At 51.0% G+C, this 19,408-nt stretch overlaps 4 protein-coding genes across 4 annotated transcripts; 1 reads left to right on the top strand and 3 right to left on the bottom strand.

The window, feature by feature from the left end:
- Positions 1–7,209: 7,209 nt before the first annotated feature.
- HRG_07423 (integrase core domain-containing protein) lies at positions 7,210–8,318 on the bottom strand (the record flags this gene model as incomplete). The annotated part of the gene is made up of 3 exons (XM_044865894.1): positions 7,210–7,327; positions 7,404–7,764; positions 8,012–8,318. 3 exons carry the CDS (start codon positions 8,316–8,318, stop codon positions 7,210–7,212), a joined length of 786 nt encoding a protein of 261 aa, XP_044718858.1.
- Positions 8,319–8,615: 297 nt separating this feature from the next.
- On the bottom strand, positions 8,616–9,155 carry HRG_07422 (reverse transcriptase (RNA-dependent DNA polymerase) domain-containing protein; the record flags this gene model as incomplete). Its single annotated transcript, XM_044865893.1, has 1 exon — positions 8,616–9,155. One exon carries the CDS (start codon positions 9,153–9,155, stop codon positions 8,616–8,618), a length of 540 nt encoding a protein of 179 aa, XP_044718857.1.
- A 1,280-nt stretch (positions 9,156–10,435) lies between these two features.
- HRG_07421 (uncharacterized protein) lies at positions 10,436–11,236 on the bottom strand (the record flags this gene model as incomplete). The annotated part of the gene is made up of 1 exon (XM_044865892.1): positions 10,436–11,236. The coding sequence occupies one exon, from the start codon at positions 11,234–11,236 to the stop codon at positions 10,436–10,438; it is 801 nt and encodes a 266-aa protein (XP_044718856.1).
- A 7,002-nt stretch (positions 11,237–18,238) lies between these two features.
- HRG_07420 (uncharacterized protein) lies at positions 18,239–19,408 on the top strand (the record flags this gene model as incomplete). Its single annotated transcript, XM_044865891.1, has 3 exons — positions 18,239–18,269; positions 18,317–19,087; positions 19,323–19,408. 3 exons carry the CDS (start codon positions 18,239–18,241, stop codon positions 19,406–19,408), a joined length of 888 nt encoding a protein of 295 aa, XP_044718855.1.

Here is a 19,408-nt window from a genome sequence, read left to right as displayed (position 1 = left end):
CCTGTCCTCCGATGCACGTAGACTGAGAGGAATTTCTTTCTTGCATCTTATAGTTGTTGGTCCGGCTTTATTTTACGGCAATCGACGCGCGGTGGTTGGCTCCAAATGCGGAAGGCTCTTGGCTATTGCCTAGCAGCAGTAACAATCGGCTCTACCCTAGTGCCCTTGTTCAGAAGATATGATAAGAATTACGCAGCACGCACCTTGCTCTTCAATTCGGGTCACATTACTCGGTACTGCACATTGCGCAACCTTCCATGAATGGCCTGTCCCATTTCCGAAATTTCTGGTCAGGTTTGATATTCCAAGTTACTGTACGTAACTTATAATATTATGAAATCGAAAGTGGAGGATCTGCAAATAGCTTAGTGCCTCGGCCTCTAGGGTTGATCCCTCCAGGCGGAATAAATTGCATTGCATTACCCGTTGGCGGGGCCCTTCGGGAGCCAACAAAGGGGCTTGAACGGGTAATAAAAAAAAGCGGCTAACCTTTGGAAGGGTAGAGTAGCGACCCCTGCTGCTTGTCTTGGCTCATTTTCCCCCACTTATTCATGCCCAGAATCGTTTAGGAACGCGAACAAGCCTCCTACTCGTCCCACAGACCCACGTAAAGTGGGTCCTCACCACCTGTCTGTGTCAACCACCTGGCTGTGTCACTTTACGGCCTCAACGCCAACTTCATTTAATAATAAAACGGCAAAAAAAGTTAAAAATTGATGCATACGATAATTGAATACTGGCCGCAATAGTCTACCTATTTTTGACTTTTGTAGCTTATAAAGCTGATCGTTGGGCTTCTTTTTCGGCTTTCTTAGCCGCCCGGGCTGCCGTCGCTCCTCGAGCTCAATCGCCCTTTTCTCCCTCTTTTGCTTCGCCAGTACCAACTTTTCTGCTTTTGCAATGCGAATATCTTCCTTTGACTTCGCAATAGCCCTCCCTTCGTCTACAGTCAGTACTCCACCGCTTTGAAGGTGGCGGTTCTTGTATTTCTTCCGGCCTTGGCGTTGCTGCTCGGCAAGCTTGGTATTGTACAGATCGACCATCGTTTGCTTTAACTCGTGGCCTTGGGAGATTGCACCTTTAACGTAGCGTTGAAGGTTATGTACGAAGACCTCCTTCTCAATATCATCAATTGGGTCAAACTCAAGGAGACGTTGGCCAACTGATTCAAACTTCCGTACGGTATGGGGGTACCAAAGGGGATGAATACGGCTCTGCAGGTAGCTCTGTCGGCGGCGTCTGGTCCCGTACCCTCTCTTTGAGTCTCTCGAGGATTGGCTTTGGATTGAATGGGTGGATTCCTGTTTTTGAATGCCGAGAGGATTGTAGACTCCTTGAAGGCTTTGACGCGGATTGATTGGATCATAGCGAGGAACTCCAGCTTGGTGATTTTACTCGCACCACTGCGAATAGCAAAATCGACTGCCCGACTGTGGTAATGTTTATACGGCTGAAATACCACGACGTCAAGCGGTTGAAGGAGATGCGTAAGATGCGGAGGCAATGCAAAGAGCACAATATTATGGGCTTCAGCGTACTCGATAAGGTCAAGGGTATGGTGGGAGCCGTGGCCGTCAAGGAGCAATAGCCTCCAAGCACCTTTGCTCTTTGCATGCTTATCGAAATGTTGAATCCACGCTAGATTGAGCTGATCGTTCGTAAATCCCGTTTCCGTAACACCAATAAGGGTATCGCCATCTAGCTCCTTGATGCCGTACCACTGTTCGAGGTGGACCTTGCCGGATAGGATCAAAACGCAGGGATGTATCGACCATCGGCAGAAATCGCTTCAACGGCTGTTGCCGACTCTCTGTTTTCCTCAATACCAAAGTATTGCGATCGCCTTGATTTCGTGACGACAACTTGGTCCCTGCCAATACCAATACGGAAGCCCGTCTCGTCCATATTCCAGATATCAGCCGGGTTAATCCCGTACGAGGCAATCGTCTCGTGGAGCTTCTTGAAGTACTCGGTAACGTGCGGGACTGATTCGGCAAGCTTGCGTTGGTTATCGAGTACCTTTGCTTCATAATATGATATCCCTTGCGTTTAATAAAACGGGATATCCAGTTTTGCCAACAAAGCATTGGGAGTCGAAGGGTTCGTTGCGGGTACCATCAGGGCCGACCGTGGAGCTTAGAACCCGATTTGCTGCATCGCGTAATAAGTCCTTCCGCACCGCAAGTCCTATACGCTCAAGACGATCGATATACAGATCGATTGAGTCCTCTTGAGCTGGCGATAGCCTCGTATGCGTTGCTTTATGGCCGCTGCGAAGTTGGATGCCGTGAAATCGCAAGCGGAGTCGTTCGCGTGGAACCCCAAATTCCTTAGCCGCAGCGCGGGGACATATTGGGATTTGCCTCAATGGCTTTAATAGCCTCGGCTACGCGCCTTTCAAGCGTAAGCTCTTTATTCTTCATAATGTGCCGTTGTTGAGGTCAAGATAGAGGCTTGAAGCGGTGAAGTGACACAGCCAGGTGGTTGACACAGACAGGTGGTGAGGACCCACTTTACGTGGGTCTGTGGGACGAGTAGACTGAATGAGTCCTAGCATTACGCAGATTAAGACCCTTGCTCTCGAAGGCCCCTCCTATAGCGAACGAACGATTCGTAGAATTCGACCGAAATTGAGACGGTTTGGAACGACCACTGGGCGGGGGCATATAGCCAAAAATGGCGTTCTCAAGTCAGGTCGAAGTACCAATTTTCGCATTGTATCAGCCACTTTTACCCTGTGGAAAACTCACTCGATTGAGCACCAACCAGCGCCACTTCAAGTATCTACAAGAGCTCGTATCATCGACGAAAACCATCGCAGATTACAGTACAGTAATGTAGAATCGGGTAAATAGCAGACCGGACAGTGCCAGTTGGAGTCCAACTACAGACAGCTCCACTAACGACATATGGCTCCGCATTGACTTGGCAACCCCCGTCATGGCCTCCGGTCAGTTGAGGCATTTTTTTTGCCGCGATACGGTCTAGGGGCCGAAATGTCCGGGTTCTGCGAGTTGTGGTAGAAAATGTACGAACCAACATTACGTAAAAGCCGAATGCGCTCTTAGCTGTATGCACCCTAATATGAATCTAATGACATACCGGTACATTGCGGCATCATTCCCACTCAACCACAATGGCTTATAAGGCATCCAAGAATGACCGCAAGGTACTTCGAGCAATTTCACTAGCGTTTTGTATACTGAAGAGCTTTCGGGGTCGCCGAGTTAGAGACATTTTTTGCTCCTTTAACAGATATAAATAATGCAATATGAACCATTTTTGCGCTCATGTTCTCAAAACTCAATGCCCGTTCAGGCGGAATCCCTGCCGGCATGATCCTTTGAAATGCTGAGACGCAAGAAGGCATTCCGACAAAATGACTTAGAGGTCACTACGCGAGCTCAGCTAGTCGCCTACTTGAATCGCAGCCCAGAAGCGGACTATATGCCGCTTTCTCAACAGACGGCAGATAGTAAACGCTGGGTCGGCGAGCATCGCCAGCATCGAAGTCGCCAGCTAGCTGTAGTTCAGAAGGTCGAAAATACGTCTCTAACAGACTTCAGAGCCCTTGCTCAAATTGCTGATGCAGGGATTGCTCGCCTTATTGCACTTTATCACCGAGACCAGGCGTTTCATGTCGTCTACGAACACGTCGACTTATATCTTTACGACTTGTGCCCACTATCGGAAGGAGAAATTGCAGAGATCATGTCTCAGGTACGGTCCACTTACAAGCTCTCTCACAAGCAACGACTACCCATCACATAGGTCCTAGCGGGGGTACGTAAACTCAGACAGCTATCGCTTGGCTTTTGCATAGACTGCGTGCGAGTCACTGCCCAAGGTTCCGTGAAACTCGGTCAGTCCTCAACATCGGCCATCAGCCTCGTGGCATACCGGCAACTAATCTATTCAGTACTTGACTGGAGCCACGAGTCTGTTGTTGGGCCCTTAATCCGACAAGTATTGCAGGAAACTTCCACATTATTCCTGTATGAGACAATGGAGAGACTGGGTAACAACAGCTCCTTCTGGTCGCCTGATGCTTCAATGTTTTTAGAGCGGCTTCGCGGCGGAAACATCCCGCTTACCACGGTACGTTCAGACCTGGTTCAAAGCCGAGGTTATCTGTCTGATGAAAGGGAAGGACCCTTTTCTTGACAAAGCCCAAAGCTTACGGGCAGCGGCACAATTTGCTATTCGGAAGAAACTGGCAGGGGGTGTATTTAAAGTCACCAGAGAGGGGGACCGGCTTTTCAACTCAACCTGAACTTACGACGGCAGGTTATATACCGGTACAAAGCCAACCGCTTGGCAAGGCAGGACACTTGACTTGGTCCTATCTCACGGAAGATAAGCAAAGCAGGCATAAAGATCAAGGACTGGAAGACTCTTGTCACACAGAGTATATAAACGCCCTTCGGGCTGAATCAGCCTCAACAGTCTGATTCCCTATTCGCATAGTTAGCCTGTTGATGTAAGGCGCACACAACTAAACAGAGAGTGAAGAACGGGGGTCAATCATTCAATTCATTGATCTCTGAAGATCCCATAAAATCCCGAGAATAGGCACCCATCTTATATGGGCAATTGATATACGGGCCCAACCACTTTACTACACGGGCGCTCCTTACACGGGCGGCGGTTTTTAATTGGGCCAAAAATTCTGCCGCCTGGTCCTTGCACGTGGCAGGGTCTGTAGCCCCACCACCTGGCAGAAGGGGTGACATCCCAGCTGCCAGTTCTGTAGTGACAACTAACTCTCCACAACCAACCTTCCGTCTGAGCAATCATTCGGTTAAGCACCAACCGGCATGACATTGCACAAAGACCCAACTGCTGCCAACAGCGGCGACGGCTGTAGTAGATCCCTTCCGGGCTTGCCTCCATGCAAGCGCCGTAGACTTGCATCACGGGCTCGGGCTCAGCCTCCTTTCAATCCTGAACCGTATTACGGCCTTAACGACGATGATGCGTTATACAATCTCTTCGCCACATGGCCAGAAAGCTACTTCACTAGCCTGCCAAGACCACACGGCTCTCGTGGCGTCGACGAGCCCTGGTGGAAACTACGTCAGTCACAAATATTCTTGGATGATAGCTTCCGAGGAGGTGGGGCTCGGCGGTTGTTCACCACAGGAATTCCTGATGCAGACAAACTCGAGAGACAGCGTCTACGCTGCCTCTTGAGGTGGAGAAGTCGATGCCCGCAAGCAGGTTGTGGCCCGCTTCCAGCCTGCCTTGACCTTGGCCTGGGAGCTGGCGGAGACAGATTCCTTATTGGCTCGCGAGTTGGCCAAGTGTCGAGAAGCGTCCGGCCCACGGCAAGCTATTTGGGAACGTGGAGACGATTGCCACGGCCGTATTGCGTCGCCCACTCCACTAGTATCATCGTTGAGCCAAGATGGACAGGAGTACGAAGAGTGGAACGGCTTCTCCGACGCCGAGTGTGGGGATTATAGCGACGTATTAATTCATTGAAGTAGTGATGACAAGGTTATCAGATTAGCGGTAGAAGATGTCATCTTAGTGAGCGAATGCGTGTGTTGTGGTGGTCTCACCGCCTTTGGTGGGCTGACGGGCCGTGTTGGTGGGGCTGGCCGGTCGTCCATACAGCCCGTGTAAGGAGCGCCCGTGTAGTAAAGTGGTTGGGCCCGTATATCAATTGCCCTTATATGATAGCATCCTCCGTTTCCTGACGGCCTACTCCGAGACATCTCGGAGGTATTCCTTCTCCTAGCGCGTGACAGTTGAAGTGGGTCATCAGAACCCCTGAACCCCTGAAAGGCTCTCTGAGGAGCCTCTGACAGTGGCTTGGAAGTGATATATTAAGGTGGCATTTCTCTGTTTTTACTTAAAGATTTCTTCAACCTTTTAATGAACACTCAATCCGCTACACAGAATTCAACATAGCCTATATTTTAGGTCGTGGCAGTTTGTAATGCCATATTAGTGATGGATTCGAATCTTCTGGATGACATCGTCATCTAGGCTGCATGGGTGGCGACATCGCCACTCAACCCAACGTCACAAGTATAAGAAGCCAACTTCTCAGCATCACTTAGATAGAGAATCAAGAGTTCTTCAGTCCCCGATCTTCATGCTTGCTCAGCTCATCCTCCGTGCGATAACTCTTAATTCTGATTTCTACGGTGGGAAGAAGGCGAGGTCTTTATGGACTGCCTGAATGAGTGGATAGAAAGTAATGGTAGCATCTTGTAAGAGGCTGGCTCGGGGTTTATTCAACAGGTAGGTGCATAGGTGTTATCTTGTCGCGAAGCACGTCTGAGATCTTGAGCTCGAGGTGACCATAAGGGGTATATGTGACGGTCACGGACTGAGCCAGAAGGCTGTGGACTCTATTACGAAGATTCTGCTCTGAGGAGGAAGGAGAACCGAACAATACAACTGGGTGTCCTCTCCCTAAATATGCCTTCCGTACGCGTGGGCCGTTGGCCCAACAACATGTGGGTCATGTATGCAAGGGGGGTGTGACGGTGCTAGGCCGTCACACTACCCCCCCTAAAGCCGTCGAACACAAACGGTGGAGATGGCTCCTCACGAGTGTCGTCGCAGTCGCCGTCGCTCATGCCCACGGCCGACAGCCTTGTTGTCATCGTCGTGACTCTCTGCCCACCTGTCTTCCGCTGCTGCTAGCAGCCATTCTGCCAATCGTACAGGCGGTCCCGGTGCCTCGGGATATTCGTCGTGGAACCGCCTTAGAGCTGCCGCACCATTCTTGAACCCTTCAGCGTCGTAGTATAGCTCGTCAGGGTCCTGTCCTGCCCACTCGGCTCGGTACTGTAATTTTCCCCTTGAGATCCTTGACGACAATATTTTCGCCACCTCGTACTCTGGCTCGCCGTTAATCATCTCGGCCGGCGGAGCTTCCACTTGCTGTCCCGGCAGCGGGTCTCGCGCAGCCCTTCTCAACCGGTCGGCATGCAGCACCTTTGCCACCCTCATGCCTTTGGGTAGGTCCAGCTCGAATGAGTGACCCTTTTGCCACGATTCTGAACGGACCCGCGTTCTTAGAATCTAGCCGCGTTGTTGGCCTGTCAGTTGACCAGCCCCTTTTCGAAACAAACACCCAGTCACCGACATCGAAATCGGGCACTCTTCTCTTCGAATTGGCTGATCGTTCCTGGCGCCTTTGAGCCGCTTCCACGTTCTTTTTTGCCAGCGAACAAACTTTCTTGGCTCGATTCACAAAGTCCTTGGCTGCATTTTGGGCGTCGGTCCAATCCCCGACCTGCTTGTCGGTCGGTATATGAACGAAAGCCGCGTGGGGTGCTCGCCCTGAGAGGCCTCGATCGAGTCATGCCTGTTGAGTCGTGCGGCGTGGAGTTATGCGCGAAGTCTAACGCCGCCAGATGCTCACTCAATCGTCTTGAAAATACGACACGTAAAACGTCAAGCGTTGGTCAAGATACTGGTTGGTAATCTCCACGCCTCCTTGAGTCTGCGCATGGTAGGCACTGCCGAATTTGTGCTCTGTTCCCGTCATCTCGTTGACCTTGGCCATGAATTTCGAAATGAACTGTGGTCCGTTGTCGGAGAGCCAAATCTTCGGTAGACCGAGGTGGCCAAACACGCGGCGGTAATATCGCTTGGCCAGTCTTTCGGCGGTGTCTGTCTTTTTCCCCGGAATCGTGAGAATCAGCTTGCTCAGTTTGCAGATGAACGTCCAAACGTAGTCGAATCCATTTCGATCATTCGGCATGTCCTTTCCGTCCACCAGCACGGTATGCCAAGGTTCCTCTGGGACAGGCAACGAATGGAGCAATCCAGGTGACTTATCTTTCCACACTTTGTTCCTACGGCATGCCTGGCAATTGCGTGCGTAGCGCGCGAGATCCTCATCCATACGTGGCCAGTAATAGAACGGCCGCAGCATCGCCTTCATCTTGTTCTTCCGGATGACCCCTTGATTTGGGTTCGTGGACTTCCCGGATTAAGGCAGTTCGCAGTGCGAGCCCTTCTGACGAGTACTCCGGCACCCAGATACGATCTCCCTTCTGCCGGTCCTCCTTGGGAATCTGCTTCTCATTTTCCCGGACAATCAGCTCCACAAGGAACACTCCGGCTGGTGCCTCCCCAGATACTGCTGGGCCGCGGTCCTCAGAATGTGCCGCGATGTCTAGGGGAGCAGCTTCGACATGTGTCTCCTCGAGAACTTCTGCGGGTACCCGATCGTTCGGGACCAGTTCCATGGTGCGGGAATCCAGGTCTCTGGCTCTGACGGTCTCGAAGTTCTCGCTTTTCCGGGACAGGGCATCTGCAATTATGTTCTCCTTCCCGGGTCGGTACGTCATCTTGTAGTCAAATTCCGACAGAATCTGTGCCCAACGGGCTTGTCGAGATGATAAAACCCGCTTTGTCGCAAAGTACTTGAGAGCTTCATGGTCCGTTACTACTTCAAAGGGCCCCAACCAGCTATGGCCTCCACTCTTCCAGGGCGCGGATGATGGCGAGGAATTCTCGGTCTTGGATAGGCCATACCGTCTCTGTTGACGACAAGGTCTTGGAGAAATAGGCCACCGGCTTCCATGAGTTGTCGTTCTGTTGTTGTAAAGCGGTGGCGCCTACCGAATGCCTTGACGCATCAGTCTCTACCGAGTTGGGGCGCCTATCTTCCAGAAGCCCATTCCGGGAGCTCGGACCAGGGCTTCCTTGAGTGCCTCAAAAGCCGCTTCCTCTTGCTTGCCGATCTTGAAGATTGCCCCTTTCTTCAGGAGCTCGTTGAGCGGGTGCGCCAGCTCGCTTACTTCTTTCGAGAAGCGTCGGACAAAGTTAACCAATCCGAGGAAAGATCGGATGGCTTTCGTAGATTTTAGGTCCGACAGCCTCCACTCAAGGATGGCCTGTTTATTCTTAGGGTCAAGGGCGATACCTTCCCCCGCCTTAATCACCAGCCCGAGGTAATCCACCTCGGTGACGCAAAAGGAGCTCTTCTTGATGTCACCCTGTAGGCCTGCCGCTGCCAGTCGTCGAATGACTTCCTCGGTCTGGCGCACGTTTTCCTCGGCCGACTCTGAATAGATCAGGATGTCGTCGGCGTACGAACTGCAGTAGATGTCCAGGATATCCCTCAGGCAGTCGTTGATAAAGCATTGAAAGATTGCAGGGCCGTTCGTCAGCCCAAAGGGCATCACCTTCCAACGGAAAGTTCCCAGCCGGCACCGAAATGCCGTCAGATCCATACTTTCGAGGGCCATTCGCAACCTATGGAAGGCTTGACGGATGTCGATTTTTGTAAAAAACTTGGCGCTTGCTAGTTTTACCAGGGTATCTTCTAACAGAGGCATGGGGTACTTCATCTTTGCACTGGCGTCGTTGAGGTCCCGGTAGTCGATCACGAATCTCAATCCATGCCCATGTCACCCTTGGGCACAAAGAAGGCTGGTGAGGCAAATCCAGGCCAGCAGCTCTCGATGAAACCCTTGTCCAGGTAATCTTGAATCGTCTTTCGGAGTAGTTCGTCTAGATGATGTGGGTTGCGGTAGACACCTCTCGAACGCTCTGGCAATGGTTTGGTCAGGTAGATCTTCATGTCCCTCCCTGGGCCGCGGAGAGGAGGCAACTGGTTAGACTCCTTCTTCGAGAAAAATCCAGCCAGATGGCCCAGCGGGGTCGGGAGTTTCTCTTTGATCAAGCGGACCGTCTCGTCATCCTCACCCCGTGGAAGTGGGATAACTGGGCGGGTGTCCTTCGGTGGTACCTTAGGCATCTCTGGCGTTTGCGGGTTCACGTGAGCCACCGTAACACTTCTTCGAGCCAATTCTCCGAGGCGCGATGCACTCTGAATTCCCTTAAGGCGGGCTGTCAGCAGTCCTGTAGTTCCCGGTCCTGTCGCGGGTTTAGAAAGCTGGCAACCACCCCGTCGGCCTGCAGAGTCGTGGTCGTGGGGTGGTCCATCCTGCGGCAATTGACTCTGGTCGACTTGGGTCCCCTTTGCTCCTGGAGACGCTAGTTCATGAATTCTTGGGGCTTGCGCTTGTGCCGAACACGTTGGCGGCCCGCCGGCATTGCTCTCCTGGCCGGCCGGACGCTGGTCGGTAGCAAGACGACCACAGTCACGGATGACGTCCTCTTGGTCGTCCGTTTTCCCCCTTCCTTGGATAGGCTCCGTACCGGAAACAGCGCGGATTTGCTGCGGATTATCGGCGTCGACTCGCATGGTTGGAATCGTTGGGTTTCGCCAGGACGGCTTCCCCAGACTGTCTCGTCTTCGGTCCGATAATCTCGTCGCGCCTTCCCGTCCTGATGACCAGAGAAGTTTCCTGAGTCCAGGCGCAACGGCGACCCTGTGTTGTTCAAACCATTTCCTGCCAATGATGATGTCGTAGTCCATCCGGACGACCAAGAATGGTAAGTTCTTTAGGATCAAGCCTCTTCCTCTGGGCCCCAAGTTGTGAGACCGCTCTTCTCGCTAACCTATGGTTAATGGCGAGATACATACTCGCTCCGGTGTCTGCAAGGCACGAATGAGAATAGACATGTTGTTCAATTTAAGGTGAGATGAGATTGTCAGCTGTTTGCCCCCTATGAGTCTGTCCAAATCCGCCGCTCCAATCACAGACACCAAGTCGGCCAGGAACGAGACTTTGTCCTGGCCTACTCGTTTTGTCAGTTTGTTCCCGGTGGCGACCCGGGCATTGTTACGGTTGCCGCCATTGTTCCGAACCCCTCGGCTACCACTACTACTAGAGTGGTTGCGCTTCTTTTGCGCTTCGGAAAAGTTGTGGCGGGCCACGAACACCTGGTGCTGTGCTGACTCACAGAAGTCCTCGTAGCGCACTTTCGTATCGTAGACCCTCTCGACCACCGCTTGGTTGACCGGCGCAGGAAGAGAGTCCCACAGGGTCTGTTTCTGCATTGAAGGTTGGTACCCCGCCGCCTCGTACATGGAGTTGAATTCCCCCAAGAAAATATTGAAGTCCTTCTTCCAATCGTATTTGCAGACACGCAGCTGGGCGCGGGCGTCGGCGCCTTTGTTTGGGTTTGTGTGCGCTGTCTGGAGGACCTGGATTAGTTCGGCCAATGTTGTGAAAGGCCGAGTCAGCGAGTGGTGGCGTCCTTCTCCGGTCTTATACGCGGTGCCCTCGAGACGCGTAATCACGAAGTTGATCCGCGTCTTCTCAGAGGCGAAAGTATCGTTGTCCTCCTCGAACTTGCCCTCTACTTGCTTAATCCAGCTTTCAAACGAGGGAGTCCCTTCGCCGGAGAACATGGTGGGTTTCTCTCCCGACGTTTCCGTCCTCTCTATAGTTTGGGTTGGTGCCATCCATCGACTCATATCTCCGGAAGGCTAAAAGGGCCGCATATCCTGACGGCCGGAATTCTTCGCGGTCGTCAAAGGCTGTTCCTTCCCGTTGGCCTGGTGTGCTGACTTCATCTTCACCATATTGGCTGTCTCTTGGCTCGGTCACTCGTACTTGGGCGACCAAACGGGCCACTTCTCGGCTGATGTGGTCGGTTAATTGCTGTCTCTGCTCGGGAGACAATTCGGTGAACAAGCCGCTGCTGCCCTCCTGATTGGTGCTGTCAGCCATTTTAGGTCCCTGTCCTTCCTGGATGGTTATGTGCGATTCGATGGTCCCTGAACTGTTTCTTTGGTCTTGATCTCGGTCTTGATCTTGGTCTTGGTCTTGGTCTTGGTCTTGGTATTGATCTTGATCTTGGTCTTGGTCTTGGTCTTGGTCTTGATCTTGGTCTTGGTCTTGGTCTTGGTCTTGGTCTTCGATGCTTGGTAAGACGGGTCGTGGGAGCTGCGATCTATGGAGGGCCGTGTCCTGTTCAAGTGGGCCGGCCGAGCGCAGTCTTGGCATGGGGTAAAGTCGTGGCGTTTTTATGAATCGCTCGGCAGCGATGGCGTGGTCGAGAGCAGAATAGTGTGACGGTCACGGACTGAGCCAGAAGGCTGTGGACTCTATTACGAAGATTCTGCTCTGAAGAAGAGAAAGGAGAACCGAACAATACAACTGGGTGTCCTCTCCTAAATATGCCTTCCGTACGTGTGGGCCGTTGGCCCAACAACATGGGTCATGTATGCAAGGGGTGTGACGGTGCTACAGTGGGGACAAAGTTCCGGTCAATGACGCTAGCGCGTCGCGTACGCGCGTCTCCCACATTCCAACCCTTCCTCTTCAAATCACCATCATGCCTTCAAAATGAGCCCAATTACGCCCAAAACACTGGAGCCCTCATAAGAGGACGAAGATTGTGACCCTCTTTGATTGCGGCTTCTCAGCTGCCCTCGTCGGCGTCAAAGAGGACGTTTCTCCTAGAGCTGTCTACGGAATCGTCAGGCGTTACAGGACACAGTCGAGTGCGAAATCTTTGCCGCGCTCTGGGAGACCCTCAAAGCTCAATGACACCCATAAAAGATATATCTTTCGATGCATCGCGAAAGACCCTTTCATCTCGAATGCTCAGCTTCTTCGTGAGGCTTCTAGAGTGTTCTACACGTACTTTAACACGGTACCTTCGACACCATGGCATACAACATGTACGCGCTCTTCGACGTCCAAAATTAACAGAAGAACATGCTGCAAAGAGGCTACAATTTGCACTACAATACCATCAAAAGCCAGCTTCCTTTTGGCATACATGGATTTTCTCTGATGAGACGTCAATCGCTCGTGGGGACGGCGAGAGACAGAAGTGGGTTTTGCAATTCAGTACGTCTTAATACCCTTACTTCAAAAATCCTCCTAATTGCAAAAGGGGATAGATTAAATCCGAAAACGTACAAGCAAGAGGAAAACCTACTCGACATTCCCAGATGTTTTGGGGCGGCTTCTCCTTTAATCGGCGGACTTCTCTTACACCAATGCTAGGAGACCCCGACTCAGCCCGTGGTGGCGTTACTGCACGCCGTGTGCTCGAGACCTTACAAGAAAGCCTACCTACAATTGCAGAGCCAGGCTATACATTCGCCCAAGATAACGCCTCAACACATACGGCGGCCATTGTGCAGGCGTGGCTTGGCTGCTGGGTCGAAGAAAACAGGGTAGATTTGGTCGACTGGCCGCCATATTCACCTGACCTAAACCCCATAGAAAACGTATGGAAGCTGCTTAAAGAGAGCATTATGGAGACTCACCCTGAGCTCTCAGACCTTCCAAAGAACTATAGCTCCAAGCAGAAGCTCTGTTTTGCAGCGGTTGGAGCGTGGGAAGACCTTGAAGAGGATACCCTCAATCACCTAATAGAATCAATGCCTCGGCGCCTTCAAGCTGTTGTGGCTGCACGTGGCTGGTATACCAAATACTAGCCGAAACAACAATAATCTCCACTCAATTCTCTATATATTTATATCTTCGGCTTCATAATTGACCTTCATTTGGCAAAGTAATGTGCTGTTGAAAAGAGGGCTCTGATGCGGCGTTGTGGTGGGTGGGCCGGATTGACCGGAACTTTTGTCACCCGACTGTAGGCCGTCACAGTATACAGCTAAGGGCCCCGACAGGCTAGATCAAAAGGCAGCCTGTAGAGAGTTCTGAGGCTGCAGAAGGCTATTAGGAGACCGCATTAGGCAGCCACATAGGCTGTAGAGAGACTGCATATACGGGGGAAGCTGAAAGAGCCCTCGGCGACTAGGGAAAGTCAGTATGCAAAGGGAGGGCTGGGGAAAGGAGCCCAGCCTCCTAGATATTGTACCTATACAAATGAAAGGGGATATCAATAGGGAACCAAGGGATATAAATAGAGAGCCTAGAAGAGGGCATTGCAAGAGGGACAGACACGACGGAACACAACAAAAACACACCTATTATTAAAACAATCAATGCTCACTTGCATGCTCTCTTCGTGAGATATCTATCCAGAGCTAAGGAGAGAAATGGAAAGAAAGAGAACTCGAGTTCGCCTCGAGCGTATTGTAGAATGTTCTCATAGCAGCCGGCTTCATGAGTGGGGCCGGTACCGGAGCATGGTGTCACTAGATACCTAAGTGGATATTCTCACGAAGAGAGCATGCAAGTGGGCATTGATTGTTTTAATAATAGGTGTGTTCTGTTGTATTCCGTTGCGTCTGTCCTCTTGCAATGCCCTCTTCTAGGCTCTCTATTTATATCCCTTGGTTCCCTATTGATATCCCCTTTTCAGTTGTATAGGCACAATATCTAGGGGCTGGGATCCTTTCCCAGCCCTCCCTTTGCATACTGACTTTCCTAGTCGCCGAGGGCTCTTTCAGCTTCCCCGTAAATGCAGTCTCTACAGCCTATGTGGCTGCCTAATGCGGTCTCCTAATAGTCTTCTGCAGCCTCAGAACTCTCTGCAGGCTGCCTTTCTGTCTAGCCTGTCGGGCCCTTAGCTGTATACCTACCCTTATGGTCACCCTGAGCTCAAGATCTCAGACGTGCTTCGCGACAGATTACGCACCTGATCATGGGGACCGACTTCGTACAAGCCGGTAGCTAGGTTCGCATGCAAAGGAAAAGGCCATATATAGATGGCTAGGAAGGTAAATTTAAAGGGCTGGTCCATTGCGCGGGTTTTATCATACATTAGGGCACATGCTTTGGTGATGAAATTGTCATGTCTTGTTGTCCCTTATTGAACAAACTTAACTTAAGTTGAACTGTTGTATAGGGTACAGCACGGTTGGATAGACAGAGGGAAAATAGGACCAGACGTAACAAATTATCGGGATAAGAAGACGAGTAAAGTAAAGTACAAGGCGGATACAGCCATCGCGGCCATGCCGCTTAGTATGAGATGGTTGATGCTTGTGCGCTTTAATGGAAGGATGGTTGTTAAAAGTAGAGATGGATCGTGTTCTAATCCCACCGTCCCTGCCTCAGCTTAGCAAGGGCTGCGTGATCTAAGGTTTCATATTGTCGTCCTTCACATTAACCTTGAGGACTAGAGGATTTGTGTTGGGTTTCGCAGCGTCGTCGCCGATAGATTGTCCCGAGTCAGTTTCTCTCAATCGGCATTAGCGGCAGTCTCGCTCGAGGGTTGAGGCTGACGAATGCCCCATAAAGATCGCTGTCTATTTCCTTTGTATCGTTATATTGATAGTTGTCAACCATCAGACGCTGTGCAGGGAGACTGTCCTGAATGATTGCCCCACAAAGAGCACGGGCCTGGTTTAACGTGCTTTCCAACTCGTCATCTTTGTCTTGGAGCCTCGATTGTAGCTCGGCCAAGGTCTTTTGGCGGTCCCGACTTTGGTGGTTTGAAACTGCACAAAGCAAAACGTATCTGGTATCGCCCCATTCGCGCCGCAGATCACACACATTATCCCAAAAACGGCATTCCCTTTGTTTTGACTTCATTTCTTGCAAGCGCCGAGGGTTAAGTCGATAAAATCCGATCCGGTCTCCCATCTCCTGCTGCGTTTGGTCGCGCAATTCCCCCATCTTCTCACTGAATAACACTGCGTAGTATCTCTGGTAGAACGCGCTCTTGATCGAGCCTCTTTTTACGACTTGCCAAAGCGTGGCCAAGTCAATCGTCATTGTTGTTCGCACAGATCGATTCGTTAAGACAGCATCGCTCAGATGACGCAGTATCAGCCTGCGATCATCTAATGAAGCTAAGCCACGGGAGCTCCCTGCTGTTAAACCCTTGGGCAATTGGCTGGAAGAGCTTGGACCTGAACAGGCCGATGACTCGTGTGACTGTCGATTGGGCGAGACGGTGGGAGTTATCGACGCTCGCGTAGAATGACGAGACGCATATGTGGAAGGGCCAGCATCAGCCAAGACATCGGTTTCGTGTGAAGATTCATCGCGATTCTCAAGAGACCTCCTTCGCTCAAGAAGTTCTTCGAACTGTCCTTCGTCTGGGTCGATTCGCCGACAGCAAATCTCCACAAGCATTCGAACGCGAAACGTAGGCACTAGGGCATCGGCTTTTTCTTGGTCCACGTGGGGATACCCTTGCACAAGGCAACGGATACCGATTAACATAAAAACGCCCGAGTCTTCCGGGATAGATTGCTTTGGACCCGTCCAGCCTACGACGATGGGCCTGGAACTATTTAGTCGCGAGCGCGACCTCGCTATTCTCGCTGCTATCGTAGTAGTGAATGCAGTCGGCGTACACCGCAGCGAAAGCCCAATGATCTTCAAGATGCATCGGAATGACTGTAGGAGATCCCGCCCTCGTTGAGTATTATGCTGGTATCTTGTTGGAGTGCACGAGGATGATCGATATGTATAGAACCGTCCAAAGACCGCAGCATTTCTAAGTATTTAGAGATGATTGTCTCATCCAACTGCCCATCAAGCTCCGCGATCAAGGAGAAATTGGAAAGCGCACGATCCTCTGCGTAGCTCACCCAATAGGCTTGGACCGGCGTTATGGGACATCCAGGGCCCCATTTTGGATAACGTTTTTGAATTGTTCTGAAGATTTGCTGCACCATAGCAAAGGTATTGCATGAAAGGGGCTGAAGGGAGATCTCCTCGAAATTGTTAAACTCGTTCATAGGACGGCTGGATATCCCAATATTCGTGCACAATATCCTCATGCAGAAAGGGGCATCCATTGACCTTTTGATATCGTCCGTGCGGAGAGCCATTTCTGGATTTAGCAACGCGTGGGTGCTGTTATGGCTTATTTCGCGTTTCATTGGTATGCACTGTACATTGCTTTATATATTCACGTCGATTACGTACCTTTTGCCGACATTATACCACTGCATAGTCGTGTAGCAACGAGACTGCTTTCGTTAGCGTACGTTTCTTACTGCACCATTGCAGTACATTACAACAAGTCTTGCCGGAAAACCTCAACGGTATGGACTTTACGATCTGTACTCTCAAGTTACCGAGTTTTGTGTTCAATAACAGCTAGGAATGCTACGGGCTCACGACTCGTTGCGTGGTCTTCCACACCACAGCCAAAGCCATGTCGTCACCAATCAGAGACCTACATCAAGCTTTTATTCGCGATACACAGATTCGGGGCCCGTCTCGGAATCCTTCGAGCTAGAAAGCCTTCTTCGCCTAGTGTCTGACGAAGTCCGTAACCAACAGTCATCTACTGTCCAAGCATTAGAGGGTGAAAGGAGGCACTCAGACGAGAGCTTCGTGTCGTGCGTAGAATTTGGGGCACAATGTACGAGGCAATGTGTAAAATAAGCGAGGAGTCGATGCAGCTTGAAAAGATGGGAAGGTATGCTGAAGATCAAATCGAAGTGAGGCGAAGGGTATGGCTTGCCAATAGCACGGCAATATGATCTCAAAGAGCTTGTAAATACGAACTAGCATGATTTCTCTTAGTAGTCTTTGGCGTAGTTGAGGTCACAGTGGTATTAGGGTCTTAGGGTTTCGATCAACTCAGCCACACGGCCCCCGTAACACGGCCTCCGTAGCAAAGTGGTTCGGCCCGCATGACTAGTCATTGCCTCAATATTAATATTAGATATATTACAAGTCGCTCGCCGACGCGAACAGGTTTAAGCCGTTGTCGGAGGTATTCTCGTCACTGTTCTTTTTGCCTGGTCGTGTGCCGAATGGACTACCTCATACCAACTGCACTTTTTAGCCCGGCGACACCTTTCCAATTGACCAAGCCTCGTGGGGCCGGCAATTTATTGACACTACCACGAAACAAGTACTCATGGCAAGTCAACTCAAGAACGTCAACATACATGTGTTACTATGCCTGAATACTTATTGCTTGTAGCGGAAACTGTCTCCGGAGCTATTGTTGGCGTCACAGAGCGGACAGTCCATTAAATAAGGGCTAGAATATCCAGGTTTGCATCACCCACTACATTATGGCAACATCCGTAACTGGCCCCTAGTCCTGTTCTGCTGCTGTTTATCGCATTCCGCGGTAGGATGAGGAACCCTTTCCCTGCTTAGAGAAATTGCTTAAATAGGCGCAACCTCCGCCATCCACCGACTTTTCAATCTTCAAACGAACCAGTATGACTGACAAGAATAATCCCGAAGCAGTGGATAGGACTACGCTTCCTACGCCAGAGTATACTCCCGAGCCTCAGGCGAATAAGAAGAACGGGGAGAGAGCAGGCGGGAAAAATAGGAGTTATCAGGCCCAACCAAAGCAATCTGAACAGAATGACGATAATGACGAGAACGACGAGAATCAAGGGCAAAACAAGACAAGTTCTGCAGAGGTTCAGATTAAGCGCATCATGAAATGCAAAGCCAGCGACCCTGAGAAAATCTTGGACGTAGGCACGAACTCTGACGAAATGGAAAGGACACGGGCCTGGCGCACTTTGGCTTGCTTGGTTCATCCCGTAGTGATGGGTGATGGCGCTGCTGAGCCTTACAAGAGTAAGTTATTTTCCTCGCAAATGATAGACACGTCTAACATGAAACAGAACTCCAAAAAGCAGCCGAGGACCTGGGAGTCGACAGTCGATGGATATGCGAAGTCGATCAATGGGATGGCCAAAAAAAGTTGGACGACCTGGACCATCTCAATGGTTCTGAGCGCGAGACAGACGAGGACGAGGACGTGGAAGATCCCCCACTGGAAGAGTTCCGAGTTCCTCTGCCAACAGAACGTGTCCAAATTTTATACGACGAATCAACGCAATGGATTATGAAGCTGAAGAAAGATCCCTCAAACGTCCAAGCAGTTGAGGAACTTCGGAATTTGAACGCGAAGCTCGAGGAAGAGGCCGTGGTGAAGAACACAGAAGACATGATGGATGAAGGTGCGCCGACAGATTATTGGAATATTGAGGCTTCCTTCTTCTCGACACATTACCAAATGATCAACGAGGGATATCGACAATTGCTTGAGGACCGCCAAAACAGGACCTATTCTGAGGAGATTCTTGAACATAAGAGGCTCGTTGATTTGAAAATTGAAAGGAAGCATTTTCCGGCCAGCTGGACTATGGAGACACCCGAAGAGTTCCTCAGTCGAAGAGACATTGCCAGTAACATCGACTATCCATGGATCACGTTAAAGGCTTCTGGTGGGTTTACAATCATAGGGTATTACCCCGTCGGCCGGGGCACGCGGGCGCTCGTAGAGAGAGAGGAGGATGGCCGGCTCATTCGGAGCTACGAGACCGGTTCCGAGGCCGGCGTTACGGCCGATTTCAGGTCGAAAGGCTTAAATCTGTCCAAGGGGCAGTCTGGTTGGTCGAAGGAGCACCGAAAAGGGTTTAAAGAGGTTCTTTGGGTCCCGGAGACCGTCATTCTCAGGAAGAACATGGCGGCGGCCAGGCGTAGGAGCCCGGCCGCTCATTGCTGCGTGGCTTTCAAGGGTTCACTTGACGATGGAAAGCCAGATATTCACATGCTTACAGTGAGCAGCCTTAGAAAGGTTCTTGGAAGGGACCAGGCAAATCTGAAGATCAGAGAATGCTGCAGAAGAGACAGAATCCCAACTCCCTGGGAAGCTGGACCAGTCGCCGAGTTCAACGACCCAGCAGCTGTCGAGCCTGATCCGGATGTGA

Source organism: Hirsutella rhossiliensis (genome assembly GCF_020360975.1).
Source record: "Hirsutella rhossiliensis strain HR02 chromosome Unknown scaffold00008, whole genome shotgun sequence".
NCBI classification, from domain to species: domain Eukaryota; kingdom Fungi; phylum Ascomycota; class Sordariomycetes; order Hypocreales; family Ophiocordycipitaceae; genus Hirsutella; species Hirsutella rhossiliensis.
This window is presented reverse-complemented; position numbering and strand designations above follow the sequence as displayed.